The sequence below is a fragment of the Podarcis cretensis genome (genome assembly GCF_951804945.1).
Source record: "Podarcis cretensis genome assembly, chromosome: 16".
Classification (NCBI taxonomy): Eukaryota; Metazoa; Chordata; class Lepidosauria; order Squamata; family Lacertidae; genus Podarcis; species Podarcis cretensis.
This window is the reverse complement of record NC_137186.1, coordinates 17,256,680-17,268,069: the sequence shown is the minus strand read 5'-3', so window position 1 is coordinate 17,268,069 and position 11,390 is coordinate 17,256,680. Positions and strand designations below refer to the sequence as shown.

General features: G+C 47.8%; 1 protein-coding gene across 1 annotated transcript in view; it reads right to left on the bottom strand.

Annotated features, from left to right (window-relative positions):
• Positions 1-2,139: 2,139 nt before the first annotated feature.
• Positions 2,140-11,390, bottom strand: part of SMG5 (SMG5 nonsense mediated mRNA decay factor) — a 33,927-nt gene continuing 24,676 nt past the window's right edge. The window contains exons 17-22 of the mRNA XM_079957681.1: positions 10,645-10,704; positions 9,485-9,644; positions 8,980-9,070; positions 7,591-7,665; positions 7,328-7,466; positions 2,140-6,843 (exon numbers count right to left, since the gene is read on the bottom strand). Of these exons, the coding sequence (XP_079813807.1) occupies positions 6,760-6,843; positions 7,328-7,466; positions 7,591-7,665; positions 8,980-9,070; positions 9,485-9,644; positions 10,645-10,704 (609 nt within the window). The 3' untranslated portion in view covers positions 2,140-6,759. The remainder of the gene's footprint in view (positions 6,844-7,327; positions 7,467-7,590; positions 7,666-8,979; positions 9,071-9,484; positions 9,645-10,644; positions 10,705-11,390) is intronic.

Here is an 11,390-nt window from a genome sequence, read left to right as displayed (position 1 = left end):
TAATGGTCAGCAACCTAGAAGGCTTTAAATGAGGATCAGGCAAGTTCAGGGAGAAGGCTAAGGATGGCTACTAGTGGCGGCTCTGTTCTGCCTCCACAGCTGAAGGCAGGAAATGCTTCTGAATACATGAGGGAGGGAGGGCTCTGGTCCTGCTTGTGGGGTTCCCAGAAGGGGCACCTGGTTGGCCACTGTGAGATCAGGATTCTGGACTAGATGAGATCCCATTGGGTTGACCCAGCAGCCAGGCTCCTCCCATGTTCTTGAAGTGCAACCAGCAGAGCTTATGGGAGAGCAGCCACCCGACATATTCCCCTTCTTCCAAGTGACAGGCATAGTGCTGGCTGAGACTGATGTGAGTTGTAGCCCAAAACATCTGGAGGGAATTAAGCTGGCCAAGGTTGGGCCAACTGAAGAGGTTGCAAAGCCAGAGTAACGTACACAGCAAGAATTAGCACAACGGCACAAAAAACCCCTATGATCTAGCAGGTGTTAGCTAGGGCCAAGTCCCACTGAAATAGTGTTCAAGTCATGCCTAACTTGGAAGCACCACTGGGCTCCAGACCTGGTCTTGGTTGAGCTCAGCAAACCTAAGTGCTAGAGTAGTTTCCCAAATCTCTGCTAAAACTTCCCAAATTAAAGTTGCAGGTCCATTTCAGTTACACTCAAACATGTTTCGAGTAAGGATGATCTGCCCCTCAAAAGCAACACAGGCTGCACATGCTCAAGAGTGCAGAAGGCCATCTGGACGCCACATAAACTTGGCACATCCCCATGCCTTAAAGAGGAAGTTGCATCTTGCAAAGGGGCACAGCATGCCTTAGAGTAGTGGTTTGTTTTTAAGCCCCACGGGAGTTCCACTTTGGTGGAAACTTAATTATGTTGCACATCCACATTTTCAGGGATTTAAAGTCCTGTCCACCCCTGCAACAACAACAATATAATAATAATTTATTATTTATACCCCACCCATCTGGCTGGGTTTCCCCAGCCACTCTGGGTGGCTTCCAACCAAATATTAAAAACAATACAGCATCAGACATTAAAAGCTTCCCTAAACAGGGCCGCCTTCAGGTGTCTTTTAAAAGTAAAATAGTTGTTTATTGCCTTGACATCTGCTTGGAGGGCGTTCCAAAGGGCAGGGACCACTACCGAGAAGGCCCTCTGCATGGTTCCCTGAAACCTCACTATACTATAACCTATACTATAGGGTTGGGGCAGGATCCGTCCCCAGATGGCAAGGAGGCCAGTCCAGATCAGAGAATCGGGCAGATGCCACAGGGCGATTTGGACTCACGAGAACCTCTTTTTTCAAGTTGGGCATGGGCAAACTCTCTTGGGTACACCCTGCTCGTTTCAGAATCAACTGGAAAACGAACAACTCTCTTTGTAGAGGGAGAGGTGGGAGGAAATCAAGGGGTTCCCCCACCCACCTTTGCCCCCATCTCATCCCCCACAATTCAGACCACATGAAGGCTCAAGAGCAGGCATCCCCAACCTGCGGCCCTCCAGATGTTTTCGCCTACAACTCCCATGATCCCTAGCTAACAGAACCAGTGGTCAGGGATGATGGGAATTGTAGTCCAAAACATCTGGAGGACCAAAGGTTGGGGATGCCTGCTCAAGAGAGACACCAGCAAACCAGAATACAGGGAAGAGTTGGAAGCCATAAGAACGTAAGAACTTGCTGGGTCAGGCCAATGTCCCACCTAGTCTAGCATCCTCCTCTCAAGGGGCCAAGCAGATACCCCAAAGGGAAACCCCCAAGCAGGACCCAAGCACAAGAGCCATCGCCCTTCCTCAGGCTTCTCGCAACTGGTATTCAGAAGCACTGCTTCCTCTGTCTGTGGAGGCACAGCATAACCATTATGGCTGGTAGCCATCAATAGCCCTTTCCTCCATGAAGTTCAATCCTCTTTTAAAGCCATGCAAGCTGGTGGCCATCTCCGCCTCCTGTGGGAGGGAGTTCCCATAGTTCAACATCCAAGGCCCCTGGCTTGGCATCTTTGCTCAGTTGACCCACGTTAGGGAGCAGGTTGTGTGGACCGCTGGTGGCCTTCCCCACCTCAATGGAACACACCATCGCAGGAAAAGAAGTATAGACCAATCCCTCCTCTCCAATAAAATACAAGTGACCACAGATAAAGATTTACAAACATCTTGCATTTTTATTAAGCCAGTCAATGTGTTCCAATCTTACATAGTGGAGGACCGTATACCGGTAAGTCAGGGGCCAGTTCACATCTCTTCCTCCTCCCGCCCAACTCATACTGAGAAGAGCTTTATATGGATGCTCAGATATGGCTCCTGGCCACCTTTAGGACTGCAGATCTCGTAACACGCCCCCCTTCCCACCGACTTTTGAACTCCCCACGCTTTTCAGAGAAGCTGCAGTTTGGGCCATACCCCAACACCGTTTCTGCTGTAGTCCAAGTCTTTGGAAGCAGCCAGCTCTGGTGCGCAAACTGGCATCAGCGGCAGCTCCCCCCCCCCCCCAATTTCTCTCCTGCCACCAGTTTTCCCAGCCAGAGAATCTTGGCTGGATTTTTTCTCCCTTTCTAGATGCAGAGAACACGCACACAACATTGAAGGAACAGAGTTAAGCGATGGAAGCAGGAAGAAAAGAACTGGAGGGCTATTTGGCACAGCCTACAAGGGTATCTATAGAATTCAAACGCATGTTTCCACCCAAGGCTAATGTCCCATGTGAAACACACACACACACACACACACACACACACACACGCTTCTGATGACAGTCCAAAAGATCAGGTTTAGTTGGGTGTGTGAGCAGCAGAAACCCCAATTTCCGGGAACATAAAATATTAAGATGGATTTCCCACATGACTTCTCTCTTCCTGCTTAGCCAGAGTTGTTGGGGCTCTCGAGAGTCATTATCACCAGGACCAGAGCTTGGTTGTACATCATTGGGTTAGGAAGAGGAACTCCACCCCCCCAAAAAAGCCCAGTAGACTCAAATATGCCCGCTGTGCCTTTGACCTTTGCCATGTGCTAAGCATTAGGTAGAAGCAGCTCATACAAAAGAGACCTTGCACATTTACCATCCCTTTTTCCTTCTGACAAGCCAGTCACAGACTCCCAACAAGTGAGGACGGAAAGAGCGAACTTTTTTAAAAAGAGAGAAAATCCAACCAGAATGTTTTACTGCTTACTAGGAGTTAGGCTACACTGCAGAGATGGTCTAAAGGTGGGTGCGATACTGACGGTGTAGCCCAAACAAGATGTTTCAAAATCCCTTTACTCCTCCATCCACTTAGAGGAAAACAAAGGGCCTGCCCCCATCAGCATCTGCTGCTGAATGCTTGCTGGGTAAACAGGTTGGATTTCAAAGCTGAAGGCCACAGGGGCTGCTGTTGGAAGCCAAGTAGGGTGCCGACAGAGCTGGTTGCAAATTTGGCAGGATCTGTTTCCTCAATAGTAATAATGATGATGATAAATTTCCACACTAAACCCTGTTTCCAAAAGAAACAAGGCTCCAGGGGCTTGAAAGCCTCACCTTTTCTTTTTCTTTAGATCAGCCTGGACCTCCTTAGCAAGAGTTACTTTTGGGTGAAGTAATCTCCAAATGGAGGCAGAAATGTCAGAATTTACATTTAAAACATCCAATTAGCTTGAGCCAATTATTTTTTCCCCCAAGTGGTTTTTGGGGGGTTCATTTATAATTTGTAATCTAATTTTAACTTCTCCAAAACAGTGGCGCAACAAACAGCACATACACACACACACACACACACACGGACACACACACATACGCAATGCAGAAAATGTACAGAAGTACTTTTTTGTTGGAAGCTCTTTCGAGGGTTCTGGTGGGCCACTTAGACCTCTTTTGATACTCCTTCAAATCCTCCAATACCTATTTGCTCTGGCAGTCCAGCTCACCATTTCTGTAAAAACCCTGTTCAATTCACAAAGGGTCCACCTGCATCTTCCCCAGTTGCAGGAGGAGCAAGGGAGGGAAGAGAGGTTCTACCAAACCTTACCCTGCAGGATAGGAGCATTCAACTGCTTGTACTTCAGAAGGGCAGGATTCTTCCCACAGCCAAACCCTTGGAGAATCCCTACTTACTTGTTTCTCAAAGTACAAAGAGGACTTCAGTGCTGCAAAAGTACCTTACACAGCTGGTGGGCTGCACTCAGCCTGCAGAACTACATACACCCTTCTTTTTAAAAATGCCCATTTTATGTCAAGTCATTTTGCCCTGCCCCTGGTTTTAAAATATATCACTCAGGTAACAACTCAATTTCTTGATTCCACTGCCTCTTCCACCAAGGCTAAAACATGCCCCTCACAACTACAAAGTGGTCTAGTTTGCTGGCATTTCTGAACTCTGCACATGCTCTTGTGTACCTTCCTCTCCTCTCCTTGGCCCAGTTTGCATCATGGAAGCTCAAACAGAAAACCAAGTGGGTTTTCTCTCTCTTCCCCTGCCCTCTGCTTTACCATTTCTAGCGGAACAGCCCAGAATCCCTTTAAAAAGACAAAGCAAAACCCCAAAGCAAAACCAGGAATGAGCAGGTGAGCAACAAAACAAAAACCTTTGTTTTCAGTGTATCCTCTTGGAGGCAGATGATGGGACTCGTGTTCGGTTGCTATTCTGAGAGCGCTAGGATGGCTTAAAAAATAATCAAGCACGTGCCAAGCCAGAGAAATCTAATCTATGGTTCCCAAAGGGTGGTGGCTGTGCTGTCACCTTCCTGCCAAAGGTAGGGGCATAACGGAAGCAGCGAAGAATTTCATCCTGGGTGCCTTGTTAGGGGTGGGGAGAAGGACGCCTGGGGCCAAACCCCAACCTTAATGGAAAACTCAAAAGCTTAAGAAACACAACCTGATTAAGAAGAGATCGAGAGGAGCAGGCGGTGAGGGCCAAATACAGAACCCGCAGAAAACCATCAAAGATGGCGGCACTGGATGGCCCACAAAGCCACCAGAGGCATTGCTGCCTCGGAGAAAACCACACCTGGCTCTCCGAGAAAACAAGCGTGGGGAAAGGGGGAGGCCTGGCTGGCAACTCACCCATTTCCTATTTGCCTGCCGGAAGGGAAGCGGAATGTAGAAGGAAGTCCTCGCAGGAAACTGCTTCCAAACCCTTCCAGTATCTTCCCTTCCCAGAGGGTGTTCAAAACCAGGCCTGGAGGGTGGGGAAGGAAGACTTGGGAGGTGTATAGGACAAAAGTTTATTAGGCCCTGAGGTGGCTTCCCCCGGCCCCCATAAGAAAAAGCTAGCTTCAAGAAGAAATGGTTTGCCACTAACCTGCATCTTTCCAACAGTGACCCTTTGGCAGGCTCAACATAAAACACTGGCAAATGTGGAAGGGAGTCAGGCGTAGAGAACCCATTCAGGAACCTCAACCTTAGTTAACCCTTCCTGGTTTATGGTATTTCAGAGGAGGCAGAGAAAACTGGGGGAAGGAAGGTCCCATGGCTTTCTCTGTGGCAAAGGGATACCGTCAGGTTTCCTCCTCCTCCTCCTGCTTAGCCTGCAAAGCCCCCCTTCGCTCCTCCCCAAAAGCTCCGCACAAGAGCTAGGCCTTCATCCCTCCTACTAAAGCCACAAGGAGCCACAGAAAATAGGGTTTGTTTGTTTTTCAGGGCAAACCAAGAAACCCAAAGCAAGCCCAGTAGAAGGGCCACCATTTTCTAGTTACCTGTTGTCTGGTGAACAGGGGAATAGAAAGGGGAGGCGGATGGAACAGCACCATGCAGATGGATGTTTAACCCCAGGGAATAAAAGGAGAGCTGTAATGTGGGGTTTGTTTCCTCCCTGGCTCAAGCAGCCCAAGATGGTCTATGACACCACTCACAAAACGCAACACTTTATGAGAAAAGCAAGGCGTGGGAAGATGGCGCAGTTTTTGGACAGGCAGAGTGGAGGATGCAGGAAGGGAGGGGAATGAGGCCCACTGTTTCCTTTTCACAGCTAACTCATCCCACCCCCACCCACAAGGAAATAAATAATGTTTTCATTTGGAAGCTTCTTATAGAGAGCTGTTTTGCTTTGCTGAGACAGGATCACTGTTCCCCTGCCACCTTGACATCTTTCAAACACTCAAAGGTGAAGAACCCTCCCCGGTTTCAGGGGGAAGGGGGAGACAAGGGAGGGGAAAGAAAGAAAAAACAAGAGGGGTGTTCACTAAGCATAAAAAAAGAAAAACACAATAAGGGGAAGGGGCGGAAATGAAATAAAAATGGGAGAGAAAACGTCTTCCTCCCCATCACCAGATTCTGAAAGAGCCTCCCGCAAATCCTGATCCCCTCTCTCAGGATCACCGGCTCTTTCGCAGTGTGGATCCGGTGGCAAAAAGTCACAAATGTCGTGTTTTTGTTTCAAGCGTAGGCGGCAAGCTGCCTGCAGGATCCTGGAGACGAGAAACCAAGCAAGCTTTTTGGAGATGAATGGAGGCCCTCCCTCCCACCGCTCACACCCGTCCCCATCAGCTGGGAGAAAAGGAGACCACCTCTCCTCTGTCCGGCCGAGATCTGTCTCTCTTCCCCAAGCGGCTGTGTGGTCTGCCACAGACACCGCCCGTTTGGTGAGATGGGGAGGGGATGGCGGGGGTGTGGATGTGTGTGGGGGGGTGTATCGTGCACACGCCCAGCTGCTTGTTTTTCATGGATTGCCGCAGCGGCAGCTGCTTCGTGTCCAAATATCGCCTGTGGTTTTGACTTCTTTCGTTCCAACGCTGCGCGTCCAAAGACGGGGAGACAGAGCTTCAACCAACCCAGCGGCTTCTCTCCCCTCAACCCATTTCCTTCCACTGCTTGTAGAATTCCAGAACGTTCTTTATCTCGATGCTGGCGTTGGCTGCCACCTGGATCGCAGACTGGGGAAAGAACAAGGGAGTTGGCATCCAAATGCAGTAAGGCCCTGGAGGGGAGGTCCTGTTCTTTGCATCTTGCCCAGTAACCTGTGGATGTAACCATCCTCACCACCCTGAATCTCAGGCCTTTCTAGCCCTGAGTTCTGTCTCCCAACAGTATCTGGGCAGCTGAATCCTGGGAAAATCACAGGCAGAGCATGGTGGTGAAATTGCTCACTTGCTGCCAGCAACAATTAAATAGTAAAAATGGAATCTTGCCTCCTGGCAGATAAACCAACTGAAAGCCTATCCCGCCACGTCCCCAGTTACTTTCAACCACTACTTTGCACTCATCATGTGGCAACGAGTTCTGCAGATATAAATTTTGTTTTCGTGAGTGGTACTCTCTCTCTATTTCAACAAACACTGCTTTTTAAAAAAGTATTCCATACCCCAAGTCAAAATATCATCACGAAGCCGGAACAGTTTGGTTTCAGACCACACTCACCTTCATGGGTGCAGAAAGCTTGCTTGGGTCATCCAGCTGGAAGCCTGTGAGGATGGTCACCATCCCACTGGAGTCATCTTCGCTGCCCCCTTGAGAGGTTGTCAGCTGTTTGCAGCTATCCAGTATCTTATAGAGGTTCCTGTTATATTAGTATTGAGGCAAAAGAGAGAAAACAGTGCCACCATTTGGCTTAGTAAAAACAGCTCTCTGCTTGTGAATGCAGCTTTGCTTAAAATTTGATGCAGGTTGAAGCAAATGCTTACCAAGCATCTAGATCTTGCCTTTTCAGTTTATGCCTCTCAAAGCTTTTCCCAACTTCTTTCTGGCAGCGGATGTACCTAGAGACAGAAGATCACACATTGGGTGGATGTGTGCATGTGTTCAGCACAGCTGAAATTGCAAAGTTATTTGCAGTACATTTATGCATATTTATCCCAATAACCCTGCTAAGCAGTGTCCGTGTTTTCCAGGTGAGAGAAGCCAGTTGTTAAAGGAAGATTTGCTCAATGACCAAGATAAAGCTGAGAGAGAATCTGAACCCAGCTCTTCCCAAAAGCTTCATCAAAGTTAAAAGTCTCCACCTGGCAGTGGTGGCCCTACAGCTGTGGGAACCCTCCTTGGAGAACTCTGCTCAGACCCCTTGCTTGAGACCCCTACAATATACTGTACTGGTTCTCCTGCAGGTCCCTCTACTGCAATTTTATCAGAAGCTGTTTTTACTGCATGGTGTTTATTCCACTGTTGTACTGCATTTAAGTTTTATGGTAAGCTGATTTATAAAGACTTGACCTAAAAGGTGGAGCAGAAATCAAAAGAAACAAAATACAGTGGTACCTTGGTTTACAACCACAATCTGTTCTGGAGGTCCGTTTGTAAACCAAAACAGGTTGTAACCCAAGGCACGCTTTCGCCAATGGGGCCTCCCAAAAAAATTTGTTCGTAATCCAAAAAAATTGGGTTGTAATCCAAAAAAAGTTTGCAAACCAGGACACGCACTTCCGGGTTTGACATGTTTGTAATCCAAAACGTATGCAAACCAGACTGTTTGCAAACCAAGGTACCACTGTAAATATTTATTATTACCAAAAACAAAGTTCAAATGCCTGCATACCTATACAGTGGTGCCCCGCAAGACGAATGCCTTGCAAGACGGAAAACTCGCTAGACGAAAGAGTTTTCCATTTTGGAGGTGCTTCGCAAAACGAATTTCCTATGGGCTTGCTTTGCAAGACGAAAATGTCTTGCGAGTTCCTGCGGGTTTTTTTTCCTCCCCCCCCCCTTTTCTAAGCTGCTAAAAGCCGCTAATAGCGCTAATCCGCTAAGCCGTCAATGGGCTTGCTTCGCAAGACAAAAAAACCGCTAGACGAAGAGAATCGCGGAACGGATTCTTTTCGTCTTGCGAGGCACCACTGTACTGGGAAAGGGATGGAGATGCAATGTTTAAATTTTTATTGCTAACAGGTATTCACATTCGAGGGCAGGACCCAAACAGCTGTTTTACATATGAGAAATGCAGCCTGATCAAGGTGTATGTGTGAAATACAACCTAATGAGAGACATCCCAAGAGTGGCTGCTTCTTAAACACGGTTCTTTATTACCTGTTCCAATGTACAACGAAAATGAATATTGTCGACCAGGGGACTCAACCTACCTGTTTCCCTTTTTAAATTCTGCCTCTAGATATCGGATGCTGTCACGAGCTCCCGCATTCTCTTTCTTCAGGAAGTCTAGGCCATCAATTACTAAGGATCAAAGAAAAACAAGGTGGTTACATCTTCTGCTTCCCTTAAGGCAGCGGTTCCCAACTTTTTCTGGTCACTGCCCCCTTGGTTCCACAAGCTCATCCCCACTGCCCGCTATCCTATAAAAAGCATTGTTCAGAACAGCAGTTTGCACAATCCGCTAAGAAACACACAGGAAATAGTTAACGACCACACATTTATTAAAGCTCCAATTAAAACTGGTTAGTTTAATTGTCAACAAAGTAGACGAACCTTTACTGGTAATACAGCTGCCCACCTGCCTCTTAGCACCCCCCCCCCAGGTAATCCCACAGCTCGCTCACCCCCCCCCCCGGGCAATCAACCCTTTCACTACCTGGCAACAGCAATTGTCCTGCTCAGGATACCAGCCCTGTGGTGGGAGGGGCCACTTACCTGTCCGTGGGATGATCACAATAAACCTTCCACTGGCAGCCAGCTGCCTGATGGTGCAGAGGTGCTGGCAGAGAGCCTGGGTGTCGGGGACCAGGTAGGGGGACATCACACACTGTGCTTTGGGCTGCTGGAGGCTCCCTTCCAGCTGCGACACCTCCAGCTGGGGAAAGAGAGAAGGAAGCAGGAGCCTTAAGGGAAGAAGCTCTCAGCAAGAGCACCAAATCCGTTAAGGAGTGTTCTCAGTGGCCCACCCTGTGTTGTCAGATGACCAGTCCGTCCAGCAGAGTACAAGAAGTTTTATGTTCAACCCCACACAACTCCAGGTAGCGAAGCTGGGAAAAAGACTCTTCTCTGCTAGAGACTCTGAAAAGGACAAGACTATTCTGGGATTTGTATGGTTTGACTCAGTTTGTGGCAAGATTTCACAGAACTGGCTTCAGCAAGAATCCAGAGTCTCAGGCAGGAAATCTTTCTCAATACGAACTGCTCAAGATCATTTTTTAACAGAATAAATCAGGGACTGAACGATGCGTATAAAGCATATGGCTCTGGCCTTTCCTCTCCCTGCATGGTCGTGTAGGTCACTGTATTTTTTAGTTATTTCATAAAATTTATCCACTGTTTGATATTTTTTTAAAAAAAAAATACCCTTCAGAGCAGTTTACTAAAAATTATCAATAGGAAAAATTAACAATAGTTTAAATACTTTTGAAAAGTTAAAACAGACTAAAAGCAGATTAAAACTCACATCATCTTTTTAAACCACTTGGTAGACTTGGTTTTTAGCCGGCGCAAAAAAGAGTACAGTGAAAAGAGCTTGCCTGCCGTCAGTAGGCAGGGAGTTCCCAAGTGTGGGTGAGGCCACACTGCAACAATGAGTTCTTACAAACGGGGAATGGGTATTATGAACCAGTTCCACCAATGATGAAGACTCGCTGTTATTGGTACCCCAGGCTCTGACCAACAGAGCTGACAGGCCTGAGCAGTTTACAGAACCTTACCTGCTGGCATTGTCCTCATTCAGTCAAGTGCTTTAATTGCAAGCTATGTCAGGTGCAAGCACAAGCGATACAGCCTCCCCACCCCCCCACCCCAGGTATTTGGAGGCCTCCACTGACTTGCGCTTGCCTCCCCCATCCATGCACAGTCCATCATCATACCTGCAGCCGAAGCTGAGCCATGTCTCTCATGAGCCTGTTACGGCGAGCTTCCTCTGCGGCCTAAGGGAGAGCAAAGGGAATGATGCACGTCAAACTGCCTTTGCACCTATGGTCCCATTTCACAAATCTTGAATGGTTCCTCCACTTCCTTTTGCTATCCATGGGCGGTGAGATGGTTAGAGGGTGTTGGAACTATGACCTGGGTTCAGATTCCCACTCGGCCATGGAGCTCACTGAGTGGTCTTGGGCCAGTCACTGCCTCTCAGCCTACCCTACCTTCACAGGGATTGTTTTGAGGATAAAATGGGGAGCAGGGAGAGAACCATGTACAGCCCCTTGAGCTCCTTGGAGGAGGTGGTGGCATATAAATATAAGAAATAAATCTACTGTAAGGTCACAAAGGCCTAAATATGCAATACAATATAAACAGTATAAAATTGCATACTCTGAATACTCTCCCTGGATATCCCTCACCCCCTGGTTGAAATGTAGACTGTAAACAGTCTAAAGGACCCTTCTCTTTTGCTGACAGCCACAGAAATAACACTGTAAAGTATTTTTACACTTTCCCTAGACCTTTTTTTTTATGGGCAAAGAACATGCTAAGTGGAGGACTAGAAACTTGGCTACTACAAGTCTTTTCTCAGCCACTCACTTCCACATCACCCCTGAAACTCCATCAGATGCTTCCCATGCGTTTTCTGATATTTTCTCAGGCTTCACCGGTGACATGGAGAAGAGGAGGT